General features: G+C 48.9%; 10 protein-coding genes across 10 annotated transcripts; 6 read left to right on the forward strand and 4 right to left on the reverse strand.

Moving 5' to 3' along the window:
• Positions 1-488: 488 nt before the first annotated feature.
• fbp1 (fructose 1,6-bisphosphate 1-phosphatase) lies at positions 489-1,541 on the forward strand (the record flags this gene model as incomplete). Its single annotated transcript, XM_057249845.1, has 1 exon — positions 489-1,541. One exon carries the CDS (start codon positions 489-491, stop codon positions 1,539-1,541), a length of 1,053 nt encoding a protein of 350 aa, XP_057114277.1.
• A 622-nt stretch (positions 1,542-2,163) lies between these two features.
• On the forward strand, positions 2,164-3,856 carry N7479_002149 (Major facilitator superfamily domain general substrate transporter; the record flags this gene model as incomplete). Its single annotated transcript, XM_057249846.1, has 5 exons — positions 2,164-2,471; positions 2,544-2,583; positions 2,644-2,968; positions 3,033-3,660; positions 3,721-3,856. The coding sequence occupies 5 exons, from the start codon at positions 2,164-2,166 to the stop codon at positions 3,854-3,856; spliced, it is 1,437 nt and encodes a 478-aa protein (XP_057114278.1).
• A 2,626-nt stretch (positions 3,857-6,482) lies between these two features.
• Positions 6,483-10,509, forward strand: N7479_002150 (uncharacterized protein; the record flags this gene model as incomplete). Its single annotated transcript, XM_057249847.1, has 3 exons — positions 6,483-6,508; positions 6,557-6,981; positions 7,064-10,509. The coding sequence occupies 3 exons, from the start codon at positions 6,483-6,485 to the stop codon at positions 10,507-10,509; spliced, it is 3,897 nt and encodes a 1,298-aa protein (XP_057114279.1).
• A 766-nt stretch (positions 10,510-11,275) lies between these two features.
• On the forward strand, positions 11,276-12,625 carry N7479_002151 (AHA1 family protein; the record flags this gene model as incomplete). Its single annotated transcript, XM_057249848.1, has 4 exons — positions 11,276-11,498; positions 11,584-11,666; positions 11,736-12,394; positions 12,607-12,625. 4 exons carry the CDS (start codon positions 11,276-11,278, stop codon positions 12,623-12,625), a joined length of 984 nt encoding a protein of 327 aa, XP_057114280.1.
• Positions 12,626-13,495: 870 nt separating this feature from the next.
• On the reverse strand, positions 13,496-15,491 carry lys9 (saccharopine dehydrogenase (NADP+, L-glutamate-forming); the record flags this gene model as incomplete). The annotated part of the gene is made up of 11 exons (XM_057249849.1): positions 15,397-15,491; positions 15,238-15,291; positions 14,992-15,173; positions 14,818-14,938; positions 14,695-14,767; positions 14,600-14,642; positions 14,527-14,540; positions 14,425-14,471; positions 14,266-14,369; positions 13,649-14,212; positions 13,496-13,591 (listed from the first exon to the last, which is right to left on the reverse strand). Exons 1-11 carry the CDS (start codon positions 15,446-15,448, stop codon positions 13,496-13,498), a joined length of 1,350 nt encoding a protein of 449 aa, XP_057114281.1. The 5' UTR covers positions 15,449-15,491.
• A 530-nt stretch (positions 15,492-16,021) lies between these two features.
• Positions 16,022-17,310, reverse strand: N7479_002153 (undecaprenyl diphosphate synthase family protein; the record flags this gene model as incomplete). The annotated part of the gene is made up of 2 exons (XM_057249850.1): positions 16,022-17,011; positions 17,086-17,310. 2 exons carry the CDS (start codon positions 17,308-17,310, stop codon positions 16,022-16,024), a joined length of 1,215 nt encoding a protein of 404 aa, XP_057114282.1.
• Positions 17,311-17,975: 665 nt separating this feature from the next.
• Positions 17,976-20,420, reverse strand: N7479_002154 (putative glycerol-3-phosphate acyltransferase Sct1; the record flags this gene model as incomplete). Its single annotated transcript, XM_057249851.1, has 4 exons — positions 20,209-20,420; positions 19,539-20,133; positions 19,220-19,488; positions 17,976-19,169 (listed from the first exon to the last, which is right to left on the reverse strand). Exons 1-4 carry the CDS (start codon positions 20,380-20,382, stop codon positions 17,976-17,978), a joined length of 2,232 nt encoding a protein of 743 aa, XP_057114283.1. The 5' UTR covers positions 20,383-20,420.
• A 1,080-nt stretch (positions 20,421-21,500) lies between these two features.
• On the forward strand, positions 21,501-22,325 carry N7479_002155 (GRAM domain-containing protein; the record flags this gene model as incomplete). The annotated part of the gene is made up of 3 exons (XM_057249852.1): positions 21,501-21,511; positions 21,594-21,765; positions 21,816-22,325. The coding sequence occupies 3 exons, from the start codon at positions 21,501-21,503 to the stop codon at positions 22,323-22,325; spliced, it is 693 nt and encodes a 230-aa protein (XP_057114284.1).
• Positions 22,326-22,794: 469 nt separating this feature from the next.
• N7479_002156 (cytochrome b-c1 complex subunit 6 family protein) lies at positions 22,795-23,636 on the forward strand (the record flags this gene model as incomplete). Its single annotated transcript, XM_057249853.1, has 3 exons — positions 22,795-23,086; positions 23,286-23,408; positions 23,501-23,636. 3 exons carry the CDS (start codon positions 22,795-22,797, stop codon positions 23,563-23,565), a joined length of 480 nt encoding a protein of 159 aa, XP_057114285.1. The 3' UTR covers positions 23,566-23,636.
• A 757-nt stretch (positions 23,637-24,393) lies between these two features.
• N7479_002157 (putative cell surface receptor/MFS transporter (FLVCR)) lies at positions 24,394-26,037 on the reverse strand (the record flags this gene model as incomplete). The annotated part of the gene is made up of 4 exons (XM_057249854.1): positions 24,394-25,227; positions 25,311-25,659; positions 25,748-25,860; positions 25,918-26,037. 4 exons carry the CDS (start codon positions 26,035-26,037, stop codon positions 24,394-24,396), a joined length of 1,416 nt encoding a protein of 471 aa, XP_057114286.1.
• Between the last annotated feature and the right edge of the window lie 249 nt (positions 26,038-26,286).

Consider the following 26,286-nt stretch of genomic DNA (forward strand, 5'->3'; position numbering starts at 1 on the left):
TCCCGAGGGCAAGTCGGGCAAGTCGGGCAAGGGACAGACCGGGAGGATCTAGACCATTGGACAGCGTATCTTTGATTAGGTTGGCCATTTTAGTATGAACGTGTAGCTAATTGGAGAGAGTATAGGGGTTTATCGCTAGAATATCAAATTCCTGCAGCGATCAACAATGATAGATGATTTTTGATAGGAAGATCTATAGTTAAAGAGACGGGCATTCCCGGCAAGGGGGGGAAACCGGATGAGGGGCGAGGCCCCTCGGCAGGGTCACGCGGGGCAGAATGACGAAAACGCCGCAAGTCGGGACTGTGAGGTCATATTCCGTACTTCTACCCGGTTTAATCCCCCTTCACTGACGTTGAACTACTTTTTTTTTACTTTGTCTGCCTTGTTTCAAAGATTGTCAATTCTAATATTTAACCTACTCTTCATTTGAAACTCAATTGATTATACCTTTAATCTTCCTACCCTATACCCTCCAATACCCCAAAATGGCTTCAGCACCCCCCGTCGGAGCGGAGAACATCAACACTGATATCGTCACACTTTCCCGTTTCTTCACAGAAGAACAGATTAAGCACCCCGAAGCCTCGGGTGATTTTACTCTTCTGTGCCATGCCCTCCAATTCTCCTTCAAGTCAATTGCCTACTACATCCGTCGCGCCTCCTTGATCAACCTTACCGGTTTGGCCGGTTCCTCGAACATAACCGGAGATGACCAGAAGAAGCTGGACGTGATCGGCAATGATATCTTCATCTCCGCAATGCGCGGCTCTGGTAAGTGCCGCATTGTTGTCTCAGAAGAAGAGGAGGAGGTGATCAGATTCGACGAGCACCCCAATGCTCGCTACGCTGTCGTCTGTGATCCTATCGACGGTTCCTCCAACCTGGACGCCGGTGTGTCCGTCGGCACCATCTTCGGTGTCTTCCAGCTCCCTGAGGAGGTTCTGGGTCCCAACAAGACTGTCGGTCCAAAGGACTTGCTCCACCCAGGTACCAGCCTGGTGGCGTCCGGCTTCACTATGTACGGCGCCTCAGCGCAGCTGGTGATCACGATGCGTGGTGGTGGTGTCAACGGCTTCACACTCGAGAACTCGCTCGGCGAGTTCATTCTTACCCACCCCAACATGAAAATTGCCCCGTCGCGCTCCATCTACTCCGTCAACGAGGGCAACAGCCAGTACTGGGACGAGTGGTGCAACGCCTACTTCCACAGCCTCAAGTACCCCGAAAACGGTGGCAAGCCTTACAGCGCCCGTTACATTGGTAGCATGGTCGCCGATGCTTACCGCACTTTATTGTACGGCGGTATCTTCGCCTACCCGGCCGACTCTAAGAGCCCTAAGGGCAAGCTGCGTATCCTGTACGAGTGTGCACCTATGGCTATGGTCTTTGAGAACGCAGGTGGCCTTGCTGTCAACTCGCGCATGGAGCGGTTGATGGAGGTTGTTCCTGAAAGCATTCACGATAAGAGTGGTGTCTTCCTTGGCTCCAAGGAGGAGATCGAGAAGATCATTGCTATGTACAACAAGTACAAGAAATAAGCGTCTCGCTGAGATGCACATTCCCTCTTGACACTATTTATTCATGTACCTCATTCTTGGACATGATGATTTAGCTGGTCGGGGTTTACGTTTTAGTTCCCCGGCCTCTGCCTCTGCCTCGTTGCAGTCTTTGTTTTCAGCGCCTTTACGATACTTACCTGCACAAGTCGGGATTAAAAATAAAATAAAATCACTCAAATCATACTTTTCCGTAGTGCTACCAACTATGTTGTATACTTTATGGCGCATGCAGAGGATAGAAACGCCACCAGGTCTCCTAGAGTAGCTTATAAGCTTATGTTTAATTGATATAAGATCTATATAACCTGCATTTGTTTAATTCCGCCATCCGGGTAAAAGCTCAAACGCCCAATCAAAACGGGGCTTGGCGATTGCTTGATGCAGTTTTGGTGATAGCGTCCAAATATTCACCGGCAAATTCGATGACTCCTCATTCAAGCGGCTGATGGCGTGCTCTGATTTAGCCCTATAACAGCTCAGAGCTTCTGAAAAAAAAAATAAAGTTATCCTAGACATCTGATCGGCATCTTATCCTCATACCCTAGCTAGTCCTGTTGTTACAAGGAGATACATAATCCTGGTGGTATATACATATTCAACCATGTCTTCCCCACCTATCGAAAAAGCCCTGCGGACAATCGAAGCTGAGGAAAATCCCACGAAATCAGAAAATCAGGCCGGCTCTGAGCCTGCACGCCAGAAATGGTATGAGTGGTTTGCGCCGACGGATACCCCTGCCGAGCGGCGGTTGATCCTCAAGCTTGATGGACTGATCATCGTTTTCGTCTTCCTGGCGCACTGGGCTAAGGTCTTGGATTCTTCGGCTACAAGTACAGCCTATGTGTCTGGCATGAAGGAAGATTTGAAGCTTTATGGAAACCAATTGAATTATCTGCAGACGGTCTACATGTATGTCTACCTGATGGGTTGGTGATGGTGCCTGGGGAGTGAGAATTGAGGATTGATACTGACTTGGTGTAGGGTTGGTTTCATCACGATGCAGATTCCTCTGACATTGTTGGTTCGTTATTACTTACAATCAACCCCGTAAAGGTGCTGACTTGCTGACTGCTTTTCATAGATGACTCGATGCCCTGTGAATTATTTCCTGCCTGCCGCTGATCTATTATGGGGCGTCTTCACCCTGGCGCAGTACAAGGCTAGCAATGTCACCCAGCTCTATGCTCTTCGCTTCTTCGTCGGCGCCCTCGGTGGCTTCTTCTTCCCTGCCGTGCAATGGTACCTGGGCAGCTGGTACAAGCGCTCAGAACTGTCTCGTCGAGGCGCGATCTTCTTTATTGCCTCCCAGGTCGGCAGCATGAGCTCAGGGTACATTCAAGCGGGAGCTTATGCTAGGCTTAATGGTCGGTATGGGGTTGAAGGGTGGAGATGGCTGTACATCATTTGTGAGTGTATTCAAAGTGTCCTACAAGAAGAAAAGGAATAAGAGACACAGACTAATGATATCAGGCTTTGCATGCACAATCCCCATTGCCTTCCTAGGCTTATGCGTCCTCCCCAGCACACCAGACAAATGCAACTCACGCTTCCTCACTGTTGACGAAGTCCGCCTCGCACAAGAGCGCATGGCATCCGAGAACCGTGAAGCCCGCCAACCTTTCACCAAGTCAAGGGTTCTCCAGATCCTGAAAGGCTGGCGATTGTGGATCCTAGTCGCGTTTGCATTCTTTTTCTCGCAGGCAGACGGTGTATCATCGAACAGCGGCTTGCCAATCTGGCTTAAGCAGGAGGGATACTCGGTCGAGAGTATCAATACGCTCACAACAGTCTCGCCGGCAGTCACCATTGTGGCGTCTGTGATCTGTGGAGTTCTAGCTGATGTGTACGATGCGAAGGCTAGCTTGATTGCTGCCACTGCCGCGCTGAATATCTTTGCTTGTATTGTGCTAGCTATCTGGAATGTCCCTGTTGGACTGAAGTTCTTCGCGTTCTTTCTGTCTGGCACAGCGAATGGTATTGCGGCTATTATCTATGCCTGGGCAAATGAGATATGTGCTCATAGTGCCGAGGAGCGTGCTCTCGTCATCAGTGCTATGAATACCATTGGTAATACATTTGGGGCTTGGATTCCGCTTTTGTGAGTATTGGTGCAACCTGCTGATGCTGAAATTTATACTAACTTTCTTTCCTTATCCAGCGTGTGGAAGACTGTCGATGCCCCGAGGTACCTTATTGGATATAACTGGACTATTGCCCTTGATGTGTGCATGCTAGTTGTGCTGGCTGTTCTATGTCAGTTCTGGGCCCGTGAAAAGAAGCGGTCTCATGCATAGATGGGTATTATACCAGAAGGGGGTAGAATAATAGACTAAGATAATTTAATGATTCGATTCCGAATTTTCCCCACTATGGTCTACATAACTGTAGTAGTATGTACGGAGTAATAATCCGTACTCTGTACTAGTCATGCTTCCTGGATGACCTCGGGAGCCTTCCGATGTCTGGGGTCCGTGGACGGGTCCGTGGACGGGTCCGTGGACTACCTACCTAGGTACTTCTAAGGTTGACATAAGCAGAACTCGGCTATGTAGAGCTAGTCCAAATATGTGCTAGCCCCGGCTGAAGGTGATTCCGCGCCGTCGGAGCTTGAAAAAAGTACAAATTTCTGCTTTCACTCTTTTCTCTTCCATCATCCTACGCTCATCTTCAGCATGGTTAATGCTTCCAATGCAAATGGAGATTGAGGTCGATTGATATCTGGCCTTGAGCCGACCGTAACTTTTTGACACAAGGTGTTCTTCACTAATAAACAGGTGCTCTGCAGAATCTGCAACGATGGTAAGATCTTTCCCATTCCATTCCCTCAACACACCCACGCACCTCCCAACATGATGATACCTTTAACCAAACAAACTAGAGTCTTTGACCTCAAGGGGAATGAAACTTATGTTATTGCACGTCAGGCTGATCTTACCTCATTAATTTGAATTATCACACAATTTTTGAGTTGGACTGAGCTAACTTGCTTTTCCAGAAATGATAGTATAATCATATCATCGATTGCAGATACCACTCGACAACAAGCGCAGATGGTGAGTTCCTTTGCTTTTGTTTTACCCTTCTCTACCCTTTATCATGATGAACGCGATGTGTATGAAAATACGCTGGAAATTACCGTCTCAGACCTTCGGGTCGGTGATGATACAAATGGCTATTTCTGATCCTTACCTTACCTCAATATTTGCATGAAAATTCTTTTCAAAGCACGAGCTAATGTTTCGAAGACCAATAGGTTACTGCGCTGGTTCAAATGGTAAGCCTGAAGCACCTTTCTTACAATATCCTCTGTCCGAAGATGAAACGGCACTGGGCTCCGACGGCGTTTAAAAAAATGTCCGGTCATGATTGGAGATGCCCTTTTTGCGGCAGGCCTAGAAAACCTCGCCCACTGAGACATACCATATATTCATCAACTCGTGAGATGGTTGCGTGACACAGTCACTAACCTTTTTGAATAGAAGCCTATTTGATTGTTTCCGACTGAGACCCAATTGTAACTGTAGAAGGTAAGCGACTGAGTCTGGTGTTTTTGTTTGCTGCCCTACCTTTTTATGATGATACCCTTTAGATGACGAGTCTGATTCGAGTTTTCGATGCTGACACATCTTTTTTAATAACCATTCATGCCTTTCTGACATTCACTCCAACACATAATTTCACTCATCAAATGTTATTGGCTAGTGCTAATGATTCTTTGAAGACAGATATTTTCCCTGAAGTTCCCCAAGTTCCAAGAACTACGTCTTGCCTTGAATATGGGTGTATGTACACCTTGTCTCCTTCCCCTTCCCGACCCTACATGATGAAACGACATAAAAAGACAAGCATATGTCCAAGTCAGCTTGCTGGCGAAGACGAGAAACTGTCATGCCTGATCAATTCACGACTCTCATGCATTGCTACAATGTCCATTCAGTACTCGATGCTGATGGATCTTGAACAGAAATAACTTGATTGAACTAATATCGCAGACGCCATTCGCTATCTGCTCTACTTCTCTGTAAGTTGTGACAATTTTTTTTCTTCTCTTGCCTCATCCTTTTATGATGATTCACTTCAATTTATCACGACGGTCAACGTAAGGATTTAAAATTGACGACCACCGCCTGTGACAAGGCTTTTATCTGAAATACCCTCTATCATATTTTCTTTCTTGCCATCGCTTGTTAGTCTTGACACTAATATCGATTTAGTGAACAGTATGTTTCAAAAAGATCGGAGCCGTCGGTATTCCTTCGGCCGAGGCATGGGAGTTAGTAGTTTAATAGAGAAGTTTATAATGCATACCAATAAGAATTCAAGAAAAAAACATGATCCTTGCTTAAAATGTATGAAAGTGTTAGTTTTATTTTTATAGTACATATGTGCGGAGTACGGAGTATATTATACATTTCCCGCCCCCCTCTAACTTTGTAGATACAACCCTGCATATTCTCATCACTCTTATAACTTCTTTTTTTTATTTTTTAAAAGAGATAATATAAGATATATAAGAGATATAAGAGATAATCCCATGATCCTCTGTAATTTGTTGTTTTATTGCGGGGACAAGGTGGTAACAAGGATGTCTGACCTCTCATAGAGAACGATAAGCGCCGAGCTTGGACCCCGAATGTGATGAGAATCACCTCAGGTGCATAACAATCCCCGCTCCGGTCTGGCTCATTTGTTCATGCAAAGTTCTTTCTTGTTCCTAAATATAGATTTCCCTTTGCCATACATCGTATGGGCGCACATCATCCTTTGCAATACTATGGGCTAGACTATCTTTCTGCCCTCCGCAGTTGAGAATAGAAAAATTAGCGTCTCGCCTGTTTCGAGCCAATAGCTTTTTCTCTGTTCTGTTGGGATATCCTCTTTCATTCCAGAGCGGCCATGGCTTCGGATCGGGCCTCCTAAATGGATGCACAGCCCAATATGAATAGGTGCGACCCCATCTTATTCTCCCGTTCTATATACTGATCCCTCTTTAGCTGGGGTTCAAATCATGCAGGTGTCGAGCAGCCGCTGAGCAACCATTATTCGGGCTGGTCATCGACAGCTGCGAGTCCCAGCAATCTGCCATCACCAGGTCGCCGAGAACATGCTGTACAGCCCCCATTGTTGACAACAGCACTGAGCGGTCCTCAATACCAAGGTCTTGGGGCTGGTCTTGGACTAACACCGACGCCTTTATCATCGACCTCGCTTTCGAGCCCATTTACTCACGGTCTATCGTCTAGTGTTCCATCTCCCATTAACGGCAGATCGGTTTCGTCGTCTTCGATGGCGTCTAGAAACGCATACAATGTTCCTTATAATCCCCAGGACTGGGGGCCTCCGGGCAGGCCCCAGGCGCAGGCCCCATATCTTCAGCCAGGTGCTATGCATCGTGTGACGCCGCAAAGAAATAATCCGGGTGAGTCTCGCTCACAGCCTATGCCTCTGTGGACCAGTGGTATCCCAAGACCTGCTTTGAATTGATATTGATCCTTTGGTAGATGTGTCGTTGTCTCCACCTCCTCCGCCATACTCACCTCCCAGCAACCAAAATCAAATATCGCGGGACTTTTCTGGTCAGACAAATCCTCCATTTGCCGGAACGCCTTCTCCGCCTGATAACAGGGAGGGCGGGTTTGATATGCCTGTTCAGTACCAACGACGCTCAAACCGGCCACGGCCACTATCTATGGCTTACCCGTCTGACTCGGGATCTCAGCGCGGGTCGCTACCTCCTCCGCCTCCCCCGCAGGGACATCCGGCGAGTAGATCTGTTTCTCAGGGTCGAGTGGAGTACCACGGTATGCCCTATAATGACCAGGCTATGCAATATAATGCTGCTAGCCACAGGCCCCAACTGTCACAGTATGACCAGGGCCAATCCTCGCCCTTTAACGAGCATATGTCTGCAAATCATGCTCACTTCGAGACACTATCCCGGGCTCCCGGATCCCGAAGAGCCGCATCTGCTGGGGCTGTAATAAGCAGCGCGGGTTCATCGAGGGCAACGAGCCAATCGCGAAATCGATCGCCGTCAAATAGTAATTGGGAACCCGGGATGCCACTTCCGCCACCACCTCCAGGGCCACCTCCCGCTGCAAGGTCTGTCAGCGTGAGTGGCTCGTCGGAATCGTCATCTCTGAGAACCACTCAGAGCTCGAATAGGACGACGAGAAGGGGACCTCCCGTGCTTGGAACAGGACTGGGAAGCATCCCGCCTACGCCAGCTGACTGGATAGACGAGGGTTATTTGAACAGTCGACCAACGGAGAGTTTATATGTTGACACGGCAAAAGCGGCCAAGGCACCAGAGCCGACGGATGGAGATCCCCACGATTCATCTAATCAGAAAACTCCTGGCAGCGGCGGTCTTTTCCGCAGCTCAGCAGTCCGCGATCCAAGTGCCAAAGGCATCCGTGAAAGGCGAATTGAACGACGCAACCGACAAAGTCAGGTCTTTGAACCCCCGAGTGCGATATCGCCAAATGGTAATCCTTGGGCCGATGCTCTCGAGCAGATCAAACCGTCGAACCTGATCCTACCAGACCAGATCAATAGCCCGAATCAAGATCAGAATCCAACGTCGGCCAAGTACGACAAAACCCCTCGCAACATCAAACCAGAAGGACAAAATACTGCCTCACGGCCTCGGGCATCGTCCAGCGCTGTGCTTCGAGAGAAATCACCCTATGGTACTCCTAGACAACAACCTAGCTCTGCTGGACCCTCGGCTGCATTTGCACACACGCCTCCATTTTCGCCAAATCCAAATGGGGTGGGTTCATCAGCATATCCTAAAGAAGCTAGCCAAGCAGTACCACCAAAGGCACTACCAACTCCGCCTCTTAACTCAGCAAAAGAGGTCCGGCCACGCTCACGCTCCCGTGCACCCTCCCGAGGAGCGGAGGACCGTCCACTCTCTCACATTCTCCACATGCCTAACGATGCTGTGTCGATTATGAAACCCTTGTCGCCACGCCGAATTCCGGGGCAGCAAACCGTGCAGGTGTCAATGGAATCGATCCTTAGGCAAGATCCTGCTTTCCTACAGGATGCGATTCAAAGGCACAAGACCTTTATTGATAAAGAAGCCAGTGCCGATGATGATGCCGAAGCACTCAAGATATTTGCGGACTATATGCTTGCCGAATCTCAGATCCGGCGTCAGCGATACGCCAAGGTCTGGGAATCTTTCCAAGTTGACGATGTGCGTCGCAATCTGTTCGAGTTGCCAGCCAAGCAACCACCAAAGCCTAAGCCCCAGCCAAAGCTAGATATCCCACAAAACCGTGCAGGCCGGCCGGAGTCTGCGTGGTGGAATAACTATCAGCCTTGCCTGTCGCCAATTGCCAGCCTCAACATGAGCAATGATGAGAGCTCTCGAGGCCGCGCACCAAGCCGCTGGTGGGAGTCGGCAACCGGTTCCAGCGGCGAGGGGGGCGAGAGAAGAGTCCAACGATCCAAGCGGGAATCAAAGTACATGGGCTTGCCTCGGGAGGCTATGCAGTGGGATCAGGAATTGACTCCTTCTCAGCCCAAAGACGTGAGTATGGACTATGGGAATACGGAATATGGTTCTGATGAATACCCACCTGAGAAAGTCGGCTGGCATGAAGAGTCTCCTGCAAATTCCGCCGGGTCTGGATATCGCTATGAAAGCCGCAATTTAGATATCTCGCGGTTGATCACCCTACCTCCGCCTTATCCCCGCCACCATCCTGCTGTGAATAACAGCCATCCCGATTTGGTTACCCATAGAACTACGGTCCGGTCAATTACTGACCTTGCGGAGATCAAAACCACCAGACATCGGTATAAGGCTGACGTGGAGCGAATGCTTCAAGAACACCAGCAACAAGTCGACGAGGGCCACCGCCACTTCAGGTCGAACATCCAAAGCCAGATCCAAGATGGCAGTCTCACCTTTGCAGAAGCAGCAGAGGCCGAGGCAGCGATGATTGCCGCGGAGAACGAGCGAGAAAGGGCAATGGTCAAACGCCAGCTAGACACGTACCAAGAAACAGTGCTTAAGCCGATGAACGCCATTCTCGTGGATAGAATTAGTAGAGCAACAGCCTGCATCGACCAGCTGAGCAGTATGCTCTCGGATGATGCACAGAGCGGGACACCAGATCAAACCCAGGAAGAAGGCGATGAGAAGCCCGAGCTTTTAGAGAAACTGACGCAACTAAAATGGCTCTTCGAGGCCCGCGAGCAGCTCCACCGCGAGTCATTCGACCTGATCACTGACCGCGATGACAAATACAAAGCTGTCGCTCTGCTTCCCTACAAGCAGACCAAAAACGAAGACAAGCTACGGGAGACGCAAGCATTCTTCACCCAGGATGCACTCGACCGTCGCGTGCAGTACGAAAACGAGGCGTTAACCCGGCTCGAGACGTTCCTGGATGTCATTGAGCAGAACGTCATGCGAGGCGTCGAGGTGCAGCTCTCCGCATTTTGGGATATCGCCCCATCCCTCCTGGCTCTTGTACAGCAGGCGCCTGAGGACCTGCGCGGCTTCCAGGTGCAGATACCCGCAGATGAATACGAGGAAAACCCGAGCTATAATGAGCATCCGCTGCAGTATCTATATACGCTGCTGTCGCATGCGGAGAAATCGAGCTACCAGTTCATTGAGTCGCAGACGAATCTGCTATGCCTCTTGCATGAGGTGCGGTCTGCTGTTATGCGGGCTAATCAGAAGCTTGTGGAAGCACAGCGTATTAAACACGGGGAGACGGAGGAGGATGTTCGTCGTGAAATGCAGGAGACTCGTGCTGATGAAGAATTGGCCCTAACAACTGATCTTAAGGATAAGGTTGCTACCGTCGAGGGTCAGTGGACTGAGGCCCTGGGGAGCCAAATCGAGGGGTTGAGAGAAAGGGTGAAGGAACAGCTTATGGCTGAAAATGGCTGGGAGGAATTGGAACAATTGGAGGAATAGAAGAGTGGCTTTTGTGAATTTTTTATTTTTTTGACTATGTACTTGGCAGCGTGATATCCCCATTCGTTCGTTATAGATGGAGTGATGCGAGGCAGTGCCTGCAACACTTTGAATTTTTGATCTCCTTTAGGGATGTGAGGGTTGAATTTACACATATTTCAACCATTGAGTCTAGTAAATCCAAATAATATAGCTCGATTCCAGTGAAGTTGAAGAATGACCTCATGATATACTGAGAAATCGCTAGCGCTATCCACAGTCACGTGCACCTTCTAGAGTCTTCCGCGACCCTTCAAATAGCTCTTTTTCCCCTCGACCCTCCTGTCTTTTCACTTCACCTCATTCCTTAATGTTCTGGACTTGATTACACCAACTGTAAGTTTGAATTGCCTTTTGCTTTTACTACATTCCCTTTAAGTGCAAAAAAAGAGGGTGGGATTTTCATCCTGCCCCTCGACAACACTCAATTGGCCTTAACATGAAGAGACTTCAGCTGGCACCAGTCTGAGAGATGATTCTCCATCTACTTGCGGACAACGCTTAACAAGTCCGGGATTACGCCCCAGGACCTGACATTGGCCTTTCCTTCACATGCAATTTTCATCCACTGCGAGAAAAAGATCCATGGCTAACAGGAATTTCCAACAGAACTTTTAGAACTATTTTTCCCCCTCAGAAGATTTCTTTTCTATAAAAAAAACAGGAAGCAACCCACTTCCTAACCCAAAATCAGGTTTTTCTTTCATTTACCTAGTCAACATTCATCATGGTCCTTCACAACCCCAACAACTGGCACTGGGTCAACAAGGATGCCTCTGGCTGGGCCAAGGAGTACTTGCAAAAGAACCTGGTCGGCCTCAGTGTCGAGGAAGGGGGCGTGTCAGCCAAAGTAGACAAGCTGTTGTCCATGGATGGCGACGTAGATGTCAGCCAACGCAAGGGCAAGGTCATCACTCTGTTCGATGTCAAGGTCTCGCTAGAATACTCAGGTTTGTAGTCCAATATCAATTCAGCTTATTTCTATGTCTTTTTTTTATTATTTTTGTGGACTTGGCAGCTGAGACGCTTCCATAGGTAAGACCAAGGACGATGAGGATGTCAGCGGCACCATCAACATCCCCGAGGTAGCTCACGATACCGAGGAAGATGAGTACGTCGTATGTTCAATTAACCTATCCCCATCGCCAAGGTGATCTGTAATACTAATCATGTAAACCCACATACAGTTTGAGATTGAAAACAAAGCCGACTCCAACTCCAAACAGCCCGTAAAGGACCTGGTGCGCACAAAGCTCGTCGCTGAACTCCGCAAGACCCTCTCCGGCCTCACCCCCGCCCTGATCACCGAACACGGCAAGGATCTCCAGCACGCCCCGGGCGTCAATCCATCCAGCGGCTTCTCCAAGGCCGTCGTTCACCCGCAAACCAAGGCCGATACCGCAGGCGCGAAGTCCGCCACCACCACCTCGAAGAATGATAAGACCGTTGTCAACACAACCACCGTGACAGCCTCGGACGAGTTCCGCACCACAGCCAGCGAGCTCTACAGCACCTTCACGGACCCGCAGCGCATCGCAGCGTTCACGCGCGGCACACCACGCCAGTTCGAGGGCGCCAAGGTCGGCGGCAAGTTCGCTATCTTCGATGGAAACGTGACTGGCGAGTTCGTCACCCTCAACGAGCCCAAGCAGATTGTCCAGAAGTGGCGTCTTGCTCAGTGGCCTGAGGGTCACTTCAGCTCGCAGGAGATCAACTTTGATCAGAATGATATCGACGGTGTTACTCAGATGCGTGTTTCTTGGTCTGGCGTTCCTGTTGGCCAGGAGGACGTCACCAAGCAGAACTGGGACATGTACTATGTTCGCAGCATTAAGCAGACTTTCGGGTATGTCATCTCTCCTTTTTTTTCTAATATATCTCCTCTCCCCTGCTTTTCATCTGTCTCTTCTGTCCATTCCTCTCTTTGTGGTTATCCCGTTCTTCTTTTTTTGGTCTGCCTTGCCAATCCGCGCTCCGTCTACAGATCTCAGCGTTCCTCAAATACGTCGCAATACTGGAATCAGTTACTAATCATACTTGTCCTTCTCCTTGGTGTAGGTTTGGCACTATTCTCTAATCGACTACATCTCTTCTCGATGGCATGAAAGACACAAAACAATGCATTCGTCCGAAGATTTCTTCCTCTTGTTCTCCATGAATTGGCCACAAATAAAGATCGCAAAAGCGCAAGCACTAGATTATTTGCTTTCATGTTCAATTCGTGTCTCTTTTCTTTTCCACCCGTGTGGCCCTTGCAGTTGTGTGTTGGGGTCTGTTGGGCACAATGATGCTATGATAAGAGGAATGGTGTTATGTCTATGATAATGAAGATAAGTTTATGTTTGATCTACTTGAGCCCTTTGATAGATGGTATGCTGGTTACTCTCATATTGCTGGGCTTTGTTTGCCGTTATGGTAACCTTGGGCAGTCGAGCATCTCGGAAATTCTAAGATTGCCGCCTTTTGAGATCGATATTTACCGTTAACGGGTCTCTTTATGAAGAACGCCTCAAGACATCCTTCCAAGATCCCTGATACCGAGATGGATGGAGTCCCGCCTTCCGCCTCTTACAACAAAGAAGTTACTAAGAGGTCGAGGCACTTGTTGTTTGACCCTTTTAGATTGATCTTGATATAGCCTCTTTCCTCCACAGCATGGTGTACATGGTGTACTAACCACCCCGCTAAAGGGTCAAATAACAGGCCCAGCCAAGAGCAAAGATCTTGATGATCATAGAAGCCTATGTCTAGGTAAACTAACCTTTTGGAAGATGGATGCAAGCCTGCTTACGAAATATTACTTGTTCACATAAACGCATACACATCCCCATTGATTGGGTGGATTATAGAGTAGCAATACACACTGTGTTATTTCATTCATTGTCTATGTCATGCCTATATTTTTTACTAGCCAAAAATCTATTCAATTTAAGATCCGACTATACCTTTACAGGGTACGCTCAATGAGCTCCATGCCGTAGTCCTCCTTCAGGGTCTTGATAAGAGGCTCACAGATGTCCCAGGTCACGGGAGCGAGAACACCCTATAATGAAGTGAGTATAGAAAATCTCGAGAGGAAAGAGGATACAGATAAACATACAGTCTTGCTGATAGTACCATCGAGAACCTGCTTAACAGCAACACCGCAAGGAATACCAACGGTGCGGGCCATGGCAGAGCTAACGGGGTTACCGTACTCGCACAGAGTGGAGGTACGGGTCTCCTTGGAGCCGTCCTTGTTCTCGATCTCGAACTTGTGCTGGAGCATGACAAGGTCACGCTCGTCAGGGCCGTACTGCATCTTCTGCTCGAGGGTAGCGCAGAGGGTGTCGAGGACGTTTCCGCGGGGGATAGTCTGCTCGTCGGAGAAGAGACCAATCCAGCGCAGGCCGGAGAGGAGGCGATCACGCTCATCGTTGCTAGGGAACTTAGTCTTAGATGCAATAGCCGATTGCAGATCCTGCTCGGAGGACGAGGACGCGCCGAGAACGGCCTTGGTGGCCTCCTTCCATGAAGTGGCCTTATCGAAGACGCTGTTAGGCGCATCGTTGAGGAAGCCAATATCGACAAGGACCTTGATCATCTCGGGGAAGCCCTGGTAGCGAAGGGTGCCGCGGATAAGGGTCTGGGCCTCGGGGATACCGTAGCGCTCGCGGAAGGGAGTCTGGAAAGATTAGTTGACTGAAACCAAAGGGTTTTAATGTATAGATGCCATACAGAATCGCGGTTGGGGTAGCCGACGAAGGCGAATCCAGGGTAGATGAAGAAGGGCTTAGCGGTAGCCATAAGATCGGGGCCGTCAATGGACACGATCTCACCATCTGTATTGTATATTAACAATCTTGAATCCTTGTTATACGTAAATAAAGTGCATACCCTGGTAGATCTTGGCGGCGTTACGGAGGGCAAGAAGCACACCGCGGCTGATTTAGTTAGTCATTTGTTCAATCAAAAACTCGGAATTGGACTTTTGCTAACCTAGACCACGAGAACTTGAAACAGTCATTTGTCAGTTATTTATCAAATTAGTGAGAATTGGATTTTCGCTAACCTTATAACCCAAGGGGTTGTTAGAGCACTCGGGGGCGGGCAGGCTGTTGTTTGTTAGCTATACCTCCTATAGAATATTGGAATGATCGGACGAACCCTCCACAGAAGGAAACAAATGAGGTAATCTTGCCACCAGCAGCGTGGACCTCGTGGATGGTCTTGACAGCATCTACTTCTTATAAGTGTCGGTCTGTTTAAATCCATGGCATAGACACTTACAGAGGTGATCAAGACCAGGGTCGAGACCGATCTCGTTCATGACTGTGATACCAGCCTCGCGACACTGCTCGTCCAACTCCATCATTGCTGGGGAAACATAAGACGTCGTGACCACGTTTGTCTGTTGTGGTGCATTAGTAAAGTAGCTGCCTCCTCTATATAAACAATAGTTACCTTGGTGCGGATAGCAGACTTGATGACGGTAGCGTGGAAAGTGTAAGGGATAAGCGAAATCACAACATCAGCTTGGTTCAGCGCAGCGTCGAGGGCGGCATCGTCGTTGACATCAAGAGAGATGGCCTTGGCGTTCTTGAAGCCAGAGGCCAGGGCCTGGGCGCTCTCGAGGGTACGGCACGCTGTTATCATATCGTCAGGGATATTCAATGCAAGAAGATTCCGTATAGATTCAATTGGACGTACCAACAGTGACCTCGACATCAGCCTTGCTAAGGACCTCAACAGTGGGCTTAGTGACTACCAGAAATCAAAAATTAGCAAATGTATGACTTTAGAAGCTCGATGCGGGGCACCATGACGCATTTAGGTCTGGGACACTTGGAGAAGAGGCGGGAGGCGTACCGAAGCCTGAACCCAAAAGGAGGGCCTTGGAACCGGCGATTTGCTTGACCATTTTGATTCAATTGGTATGATAGATGATATTGGGGTAGTTCAACTGGAGAACGTCCCGCAGTCCTTCTCTGTGTGACTCAATATCACGTGAACCGGTATCGGCGTGGGGGTTTACTAATCTCTGATTACGCCCGGGCCGGGTGGAAATCGAAAGGCCACTTTTCACCGCCTGCTCTTTGTGGATAATTGTTTTTTTTTTAACATAAAAGAGTCGTTGAAGAGGACATTCCTGTATTTTGATCTATACATGGATAGTACATATATAATGGCGAGAGAGATGCCCAGCGGATAAAGGTAATCTATAAACTCTACGGAAGGAAAAATCTGAGTATTATAGCCAAAGGAGGAGCAAAGTGGATATATAAACTACCAGCGCAGGCAAATAGGAACTGGAGAATTACGAAGTAGATGATATTCTATTTACCGAGGACCGATGTAGTGTACGGCAATGCATAGATATATGCTAATATCAAGTTGGGCGTGCCCAACAGAAACTCCACAGAAAGCAAGACGCGCCAGTGATGCTGAAGCTGAACAAAAACAAGTAGACACAGGGTATATAACAGACAATTTACTAGATGTCTTTGACCTTTCCACCTTGACGCCACATCATCGTGTCAGGACCTTCCTCATTCGATTTTTCGTCGCCGGCAAAGTTCCCCTCTGCATTGGGATCCTGTCGGGACTTAGAAATCCGTCTCTGCCATCCGAGCATCACGGGGAGGAAGTGCCATAGGTCGAACTCTGGCCACATGACATTGAGGAACACAATCTCCGTGTTTTCGTGAGTCTGCCAGAGCATAAAGTCGCTCAGGCGTTCGACGCCCGAAGTACGGATCAGGATATCCAAGGGCGGAGTACCCTTGGTCAACATGTGGTCATTTAGAGTCTGACGAGAGATGGTTTCAGGGGAGATATAAACTGGGCTATCTGCCTCAGTCGCGGGTCTCGGTGGTGAGCCCTTGGGGTCTTGCTGGTTTCCGAGGTGAAGGGTTGTGGAAGACGAGCAGGAAGACATTGATCCATAGATTCGGTCGGAATAGTCGTGCCGAGAAGATACATCATCATCCTGCCCCGAAGAGCCCGATGTAGACTCAGAATCACTGTGTGATTCATGTGTTGTCGAGCCGAGGGTCTGGGCGCGGATATTATGTGCGATATGGGATTCCGAGAAGGGGTTGCGGGAAGCGGCAGCCGCGGAGTGGCACTGTTGAATTGGCGTACTATAATCCTCGACTGTGTTGCGGATAGCAGAGGTGATCTCGTCGCGGGAGGTATAGGGGAAGCAGATATTTAGGACGCGGTCTCCGTTGCGGCTGGTCATGTCGACAGCTTTGTTGACGGCCTCCAAAACATCGGGTTTGAGCATGTCGAGACGGCCCAAGACGCGAACCTTGGCTCCGTATCGATCGAGTAAGTCTCCGTGTTGAGCCATCTGTGACAGCTTCACCTTGGCCATTTCCATGAGCGCATCCACCTCGAATTTTGAGCGTTTGAAATTCTCGATGCTAAAGGCATATATCGTAACTACCTTGACTCCACTCTTATAGCAGACTTCGAGGATCTATGGGCTTGTCAGTATGGCCACAAAATGGGGTGCTGCGGTGTAACACCGAGCTAACGAAATGTAGCACTCACTCTTGCAAGAGCTTCAAACCCCAGATTATGTCCCTCCACTGTCTCGATTCCGTGTGATCGGGCAAAGCGCCTGTTTCCATCCATAACAAAGGCCACATGCTGGGGAACAGGGCCCTGTTGGATCGCGCCGATCAACAGTTCCTTAAGGCTCGTGATGGCGTATTCGGCAGGTGGAGATGCGAGGAACCAGTTTCGGAGACGCGACATATGCATTGAGCCTGACATGGTGAATATGTGAAAAGATATAATCCCCTAAACTCCGTAGAAAAATGAAGAAGTTGTGGAGACTGTAGAGACTTGTGTATGGAGTGGAAGAATAAAAGGTGCACGGTTAGCGGCTGGCCGGATTCGGCTTTGTACTACAAAATGCGACGTGGTCAGTTATGATCACAGTCTTAGCTGTAAGGGGGCAAATTTTTAGAATAATTCTTGAGGCGATGCAAAATTACTTAGGCTGCACCATTTTTATGTGCATTTTTAGATTCTGAGAGTTACCTCTAGCCTGGTCACAACGCAGCCCTGAAAGTGGCGAGGCAAAAATGAATCATCGGCCAAGATCGGCGATATCTTCAATACATAATTGGTTGACTTCACTAGCACCTATAGCCTCAAAAGTACGTATGTGCATGTACTTTGTACAAAGTAGGATGTACAATTATATTAACTACACGGATCGTTTTTCTTCGATAATACATAATAATCAGTTGATCCTCAGGTGGATGTTTCATGACATTCACACATAATCATAAAAAAACAAAAAACAAAAAACAAAAAACAGAGAGGATATCTTGAATGGATATATAAGAGCAGATACGTACACAGCTTCGCGCCGAACACCCTGGTTGATGGTCGGTATGGAAAATGATTGAATAGTCAAGACAGTTCACATCTCAAAGTTCTTTTCGGGACTCCTCAGTGCTGGATGGAGTCCCAGGGCCTGAGCTGGCCATATCCCAGCTTCCATCTTCACTTCGACGCCGACGACGCTCTCCACGCTCTCTCATAGCATCACGAATCCGTGAACTGACATCCTCAAGCGGGTCTTTTGGGGTGAGAGAGCTGAGAGAGCTGAGCGGCTTCAGCCCGTGCCGAGACCCAGGTCGGCCGCTAGCAGATCTGCTGCGGCTACGATCACGACTAGGAGGTTGTGTGGAGAAGAAGCCAATATTGGCCAGGTTGTGGAAGGACTCGTTGCGGGGCAGTGGCTCTGAAGAGGGCATTTTCGCACCATGCTCTGCCACGCTGGTTCTTCTAATCTCCGGCACTTCGTTTTCGGTCTTGGTATCAATGTTGCTCGCTTCTCGGAACGGATCGGTGACAATCCGAGCGGCATCAAAGTCGGGGAACAGCTCAGGTCCCATGGTATTGATCGCGTCTGTCACTTGCTGAGCCAGTGCAGCACGTCTCTCTCGAAGTTTCACCAGCGTGTTGGCTGATGATGGGTTCAGAGATAGAACAAGCGGGCGAAGTGACTTGATGATATCCATGCCCACTTCACCGATCCGAAGAGCTGCAAATGTAATTGTGGGGAAGAGCACCATGCCAATCATCACTACGGACCAAAGGGGCACCCAGTCTGGAACTATTCCATTGACTCGATTCGAATACGTCCAATAAGTGAAGGAAGCAGTGTAAAAGGCATAGAGTGCCGGAGCAAATGCAAGGGCAATAAGAAGCTTCCATGTGGCCATAACATCTCGGCCTTGAAGTTTCACTGTAGAAGCAGCCAGCGCTTCCTTGGACTTCTTTGCCGAGAGGTGCTTGGTCGCGATGAAAACGGGGGTAAAGAGCAGGAAACCGGGGAGCGTGCCGATGGCCAAGAGTGCTAATTTGCCTAGACGGTAAATCAACGTAGCCACCACCTGCAAGATGGAGAACTTGGCATAGGCCACTTGGTGATCCCGGATTCCGAGAAGACGAAGCTGTTTGTTATATCCTACAATAGACTTGCGTAGGTTGACGATCCGGGGATCATCTTTGAAGTGGGCATAACCTTTCACAAGACGGCGGTTCAGCTCCACAACCATAGGAAGAGGAAGCTTTTTGCCTTTAGTGTTGTACAGACGACGGGCAGCTTGGATAACCTTTGAATTGTTAGTGGAACGCAAATTTCCCGAAATATGAAGAAACCTACCATAAGAGTCTCATAATCGGGACTAGTGACAGTGACCGAGACGAGACTTCCGTAGATGATTTCCAGCAAAGCACCGACAGATTCCCGTCGTTCACCTTGCTTGAACTGCTCCACCAATTCTGGGGGAATGTCAATTGGAGTACCAAACTCAATGACAGCCCTGGAGCGGAACTTGTGGGCATGGAAATAGTTCATGCCACAAGGTACAATCTTCAAACCACAATCCGGGTTTTCAGCTAGGGTGCCTAGAGCCATCAGAGCGACACCAGCTGTATCATGTCAGTAAATATTTCGGATCTCTTAGGCAAGGGGAGTTTACCTTTTAGGGGAAGCAGTGTAGTGCGATCATGGCTTCCACCTTCAGGGAAGATACCAACACAGCCTCCTGCGCCCAGTCTTTTGAATACTGCCTCATAGACTGCGGTCTGATCCACATGCGGAGCAACCTTGAATTTGGTGCCCTTGAAGTCCGGATTCTGCTTGGATGCATCTCCAGTGAAATTCCCATCGCGATCAATATCTTCCCGTCCAGTAAGCTGAGCTAGCGCATCCCTGTGCTTGAAAGCCTTCTTGAGCACCAATTCCTCCGGTCCCTTGATCTCGGCGATCGCTGTACTGTGTGACGTTCCGTTGATGGTAGGTAGAGCAATAGTTCCGTCCTTTTCGAAGCCTTTTCCTTCAAAGTTGGTTCCTACACCTCGCAACAGAGTTGGCTCGTTGATCGGGTCGGGAAGATAGATGGTGCCGGTCCCCGGTTTCAAGTTGTCCATCGCACGTGCCACGGGCAGTGTCCCAATTCCTCTCGCTAGAAACCCGATGAACTTGCGTTTGAAGGATTTGTCAGCGATAAGCCATGAGATCCGACGATGCGCTTCGCTGCGAATGACGCGCATCAGCACCAAAGAATCCACGAACTGGGTGAACATCCATTATTAGCATCTTGTGTGTGTGTGTGTGTGTGTGTCTCGGTCCGGAAGCGAGCGGCATACCTGGTTTGCATGGGGAGCTGCCACCAGAATGATGGGACCGCGGCGGGGAATCTTCCATGAGCCTCGGGGGTGGACTTCGCGGAAGAACAGGTCGATGAGCACGGAGAATGTCCAAAGGACCAAATCATACATCCACCCAATGAGGGGTGGGATGTACTGGCCTTTTTCTCCCATTGCGCCGTAGAAGCCCGATAGGCAGTTTCCGGGGGAAAAGAAGGCTGGAGAGTCGTGAAAGCCTTATGATTGTGTCGACATGAAGTCCCTGGGAGAAAAGATGAACGTTAGTACGGCTAACCGGAAGAGCATAAGATCCACCTACTTGGCTATTTCGAGCCTCGGAGCACCACAGACTACCTAATATATTTGATAGACAGGGTATCAGATCATGAGATCAAGTAGAAAAAGAGGGGGGAAGTTGGAAGTTCAAAACTGGAAACCTAGGAAGTTCTTAGCGCGCTTTGACTCGGACCCTTCTAGAACGTGACATGTTAGAACAATGTAGAACTTGAATTATGACTTAAACTGAGTTGTCTTCCTATATGTACCGAACTATTAATTGGATTATCTCTACTCTGTACTTCATACATATAAGCTACATCAGCTAATATGATCAGTCACACTGAAAAGCTCCAAAACTCATATAACTCCTTCTAGTTAGCACCATTGTACAACATTTGCAACATACCTAAGTAACAATCTCATGAGCAATACCTACATATGTAGGTATGAGATCAACCTTCTGACCAAATATTCCCACACATATATGCAAAATGTTGGGATTCAGTGATCAACGCGTCATGCTTCTTTTTTTTTATGTGGAAGCTATAACTAAGCGAAGTGCATTAAAGATTAAGCTTAACACGGTGGAGACAATATATTTCGTATGCATAAACAGTTGATATAGTATATATGTAGTTAATGGAATGAATAAATGATCTACATATAATAACAAAGAAAAAGTGAAACAGTTTCCACAACGTACAACAGCACAACGTAGAAGCTTCCCCTGCAGGTTCGTCTCCCCGCCTGCCCCGCCTTTCCACTTCACTTCGCTTGATATTGCAAGTCTGCAGCCTGCACTTCACTTGAAACCCTGAAACCATTCGAGTGGCTTTTTGATTTTATCTTCTGGAAAATCTACAACTCTTGTTTTGATCCATCCCCACGACGTCCAAACCCAGTATCTACGCGCCTTTGATTTTCCAAGTCGACATCCAATCTAACCACCATTTTCCTGCTGGGGGTTGGGCTGATAAAAACCGTGTCACATGCACCTGGAATAATCTCGCATCATGTCTCTCAAGTATGCCTCTGCTTCTCATGGCAGTTTCGCTGCTTCTCCGACCTGGATCAGACCTATATGAGGATCTATACTAACTGCCTAGTTGGGTAATGCTTGATGACCAGGACGGCTTTGTCCGTCTTCCCAGCGAACGTCTGATATACTCTTCCCCTCCTCGGACTAGTGTCTCTTTGACTCCGCCGGCGGGATACAAAGGCGCAGAAAAACTTTCAATCCAAAGTAGTGCCGGTTGCATCCACCTTACCAACCAAAGAGTCAGTATCTATCCATATCCATGTTTTCTCATTCTTTTAACACTTACTAGGTTGTCTATCTTCCCGCACCTAGAAGCAAGGATTTCCAGTCCTTCTCGTCGCCTCTCTTGCATGTCCGTGATTCCCATGTATCTGCACCATTCTTTGGACCGAATGTATGGACGGCTCTGGTACAACCAGTATCTGGAGGTGGCATTTCACCATCCCTGCCTGCCATTCAGTTAAAAGTAACATTCAAGGAAGGCGGAGCCTTTGATTTCCACACCAACTTCGAGCGGATCAAGGAACGACTTGAGCAGGCTGTTGAGAACACAAGCGAGGTCACTCGGGGGCAACAAAACGTGGACCTCTCAGCAGTTCATTTGGAAGAGTTGCCCGCATATGAAGCTCCACCTAACGCTAGCCAAAGCGCTAGACCCAGCGAGACACCAGAAGAGTCCCAAAGCAGTCGAGCATCTGACACGGGCACCGAACCCGTGGAGCCACCTCCATGTTATGAGGAAGTTCAATCTCAAAGTGTAGCCCACGAGCTGGAGGAGAGGCTGCGACGGGCCACCTAATCTTTTTTGATATGAAGCGGAAGCCTACATGCCATTCTATCACATATTCGAACTGGCCTTGCTTTTTTTATCTATTCTCATGTACATTATGCCCCATCAATTAACAATTAGCGACACGAAAGCGGTGCTTACACTTAGAAATGATATGCTCGCCAACATTTATTCTCAGCAAATAATAGTAGAATAATCCAAGATCCCCAAGACCCTTATATCAAGCGAAAACAGCTTCAGTATTACTAACTTCCCCATAAACCCATGGACTGGACTGTCAAGGTCTCGAATGGTGTTGGAGCCCATTGGCCAATCACGTGCGGCATAATTGGCGTCTCTCAGCGGCCGGCCCTTTCCGATTTTCCAGTCCGAAAGAAGCAGCTCTTGGGCAAAACCAACAACCTCCTCAATTACAACCCCCTTCCGCCTTTCCACCCACACAAGACCTCCGGTCATCATTCAATTGATCTCTGTCGCAATGGGTCTCTCCGACTTTTTCTCTGACGTCGTCTCCTCCTTCGGGTTCACCGAGGCCCAGGCTGAGGCTCCCGTTCAAGACACCGAGACCGAGACCACCACTCAGGAAGAGCCCGCCGAGAAGGAGGAGTCCGCCTCCGTTGAGAGCGTCGAGACCGAGTCCGCCGAGGAGACCCCCGCTGAGGAGTCTTCTGAGGAGGCTCCCGAGGAAGAGGAGGCTGAGGCCGAGGAGGAGGAGGAGGAAGAAGAGGAGGAGGATGAGCCCGAGGACATCAAGCCCAAGCTCGAGGAGGGTGAGTGACGTTGCTGTTTTTCTGACATTGGCTTTTTTATTCGCTTTCCATTGTTGCCTATGTCATGCGATCGTTGGACATGGATCGTTCGCACCAATTGGTCTTATGTGTCAGGATCCGTGTCTGGGCTATAAAACCGCCAATGACATAGCAAAAACGAATTCCATTGGGTTTATCGGAAACTAACTGTTATTTTCAGAGTGCGCTCACTCCGCCGTCTGCGCTCCCTACAAGCACCACTACGACGAGTGCGTTGAGCGCGTCACCCGCCAGGAGGAAGATGAGGACTACAAGGGCCCCAAGGAGGACTGCGTCGAGGAGTGTAAGTACAATTGACGTCAATGATGGAATCAGACAACCATGGAAATTCCTGCCATCGAGTCCTTATTGTGTGACTAACATAACCCACCTTAGTCTTCCACCTCACTCACTGCGTGACCGCCTGTGCTGCCCCCAAGCTCTGGAGGGAGCTGAAGTAAACGACTCTTCCATTGAGTCTTGACTTCGGCGTTCCATCCAACCCTCGCATCGATCTAGCCTACGAATAGCTTCGCTCTCCACCGCATCGATACGAAGGAAGCTTTTGGACCGAAACGCCAGAAGAAAAACCAATCCCGCTTTTATGATGGCTACCAATGTGAACTGATAGCCTGGTAGCTTGCCGTCTTGGATTGAGAACGCAGGATCGATCCAGAAACGTGAAACTTTGTTTTCTGCTCGTTCTTTGCGTATGTGTGCGCATATTGTGTTTTCAAGGCAGAGAGGAGGGCTCAGAGCATGAAGGAATAATAGATCATTTGTCCTCCTCTTCCAGCCTTGCGTGTACAGATAGCTGGTCTTCCGCCTGTTCGAACTGTGCTTTTGTTTATTGTATTGTTTTAAAACGAATCTCATCTGTCTAGATTGGCATTGTGCTTTGGTAGGCTAGGCTCACAGCCATATCCAACTATAGGATGTACATAAGTCGGTTCAGTATTGTCATAGTCAGATTACTGATCCGCAAGTTATACTCAATTTGCTAACTAAGACTGATATATCGACAAATCAAATCGCATCAAGTCCCTGTGAGTGGTCACAAATCCAAAAGACATGGTTGTACATATCATAAATGGGGGTCCACCCCAGGACTCCAGGTATAGCCTTGGCTGATCAAGGGACAACAGAAATAAAGTCTGGACAAGAGAATCATGGCCATGGCACAATAATATATAAAGGAGCGAAATGTCACAGGTCTTCCAAACTGGCGTCGAGGAAGACAATTCGCACATCCTAGAAGAATTCAGATAACGACAGAGTGCGTAATCCTCTCAGGTCTTGATCAAAGTATCAGTATCCACAGCAGATTCATCAGACCTAACCTTCCTGATATTATCATCCGTCCCAACCGCTTCCCTAACCTCCTGCAACTCAACACCGCGATCAACATTCAATCTACGATGATGAACGACCCTCCCAAAAAGCCCAATCGTCAACGGAAATGGTGCAGCCACAACAGCAACCACAGCCGCAAACACCAACGCATTCCGCATATGATAAGGTGGCGCAGCCCCAGCCCCAGCCTTCAACGCATCCTGAATAAGAATAAAGCACGCGCCAAGCAACTGCCCACCTGTCCAGCAGATGGTACTTCCAATCTCCGATGAGAGCGGATAAGTAATCTCAGCAAGGTACTCTAGAGCAATCGGCAGCATTGAGAACGATGCCGCGCCCAGCAGAGCCATAACCACATACGAAGGCGCGATTCCCGCCGCACTGCCCGGCGCGAAAATCAGCCCGATATACGTGACCGCCATGATAGGTACTAGCACCCGAATACTGCCCAGGTAGTGCTTGTACCGATCTGTTATTGGCGACACGATTGCTGACGTGACGAGTCCCACCACGATGAGAATGGCTCCTGCAATGCCTGCTTCTGTTTCTGAGAACCCGTGCGGACTGAGGATTTGGTTCAGCAGCGAGGAGACGCTATTGAAGAATCCTACATATACAGAGAACGGGATAAAGATCTGCCAAAATTCCCATGTGCTGGTTAGTTTGCGCACTTCTGCGCCTAATGGCACGTACGGCTTTTCGGAAGATGCGCTTGCGGGTGTTGGTGGTGATCCCGGGAGAAAAAATGATGGGATTGATGCAACGGTGGACTGTTGGGTACGCGGTGTGTGAGCGAGAATGAGAAAGAACCAATGAGTAGCTTGGGACTTTGGGGAAGATGGGTTTCACGTACAATGATCGAAATGTATAGGACCATATTTGGGATTTCGGAGGGTTGCGACGCCCACTCCGAGTCGATGAGCTGGCCTAGGGCTGCGCCGAGTGGGTTCGCGAGACTGGCGACGGCTGTTGCGCTCGTGCGGCCTTTGTCTGAGAACCAGAGCTCGCTGTATCGGGTTGGTGCGCAGAGGCAGAAGGGCTGCGCGAACCCTATTAGGATCTGGCCGAACATTGCGAGCCCAAATATACCGCCGTTCGCTCTGGTGCCGGCATATCTGAGCCAGTTGCCGACTAGTAGGAGTGTGGCGGTGGTGATTATAGCTGGTTTTGGGCCACCTTTGTTCAGGATCCAGATGACGACGCTGGGAACCTTGTTAGTGAATAGGATACTTGGAGCCCTTTTCTCTCTCTGTCTGGTTCCTTTCTAACCAGCGATTTATGTATACTTACGGGCTAACAGCGCAGAAGGCGAAGAGATAGCCAGTGCTCATCCAATTAATAGCGCTCTCCGAGACATCAAAGTACTCGGCGGCCGTTGTGGAGATGGACGAGAAGGTCAACCACTGGATTCGAGAGAGTCAGAGACATGCAAATTACATGGGTCACGGGGAAGCACATACATCCCAACTGACGACAATATTCAGCAATACCAGCTGGGCCAGCCCCCAGAAGCGTCGCTTATAGACCTTGTAGATAGGTCGAGAGCCCTCGGTATCTGGAGAGAGCCCAAAATTCGACATGTCCACTGTTGTGACAGACCAAATTCAGTCTACAGACCAAATTCATTCTGTGCGGGCCTCTATAATAAAATGAAACAAAGCGGGCATTTTAGCTCTTTTCTCTTGGCCTTTTCATGCTACGATCCGAGGTACACGCAACCGGGGTACTTGGCAGTACTTGATGAGCCCTACTACGATGTTACATTGCACAGGTATTATCAGGTAGTTACTCCCAGGTAGTTTTTTAGTATAAGCGGGGTCGACTGTTCA

Source organism: Penicillium vulpinum, assembly GCF_028829585.1.
Source record: "Penicillium vulpinum strain IBT 29486 chromosome Unknown utg000001l_segment0_segment0, whole genome shotgun sequence".
Classification (NCBI taxonomy): Eukaryota; Fungi; Ascomycota; class Eurotiomycetes; order Eurotiales; family Aspergillaceae; genus Penicillium; species Penicillium vulpinum.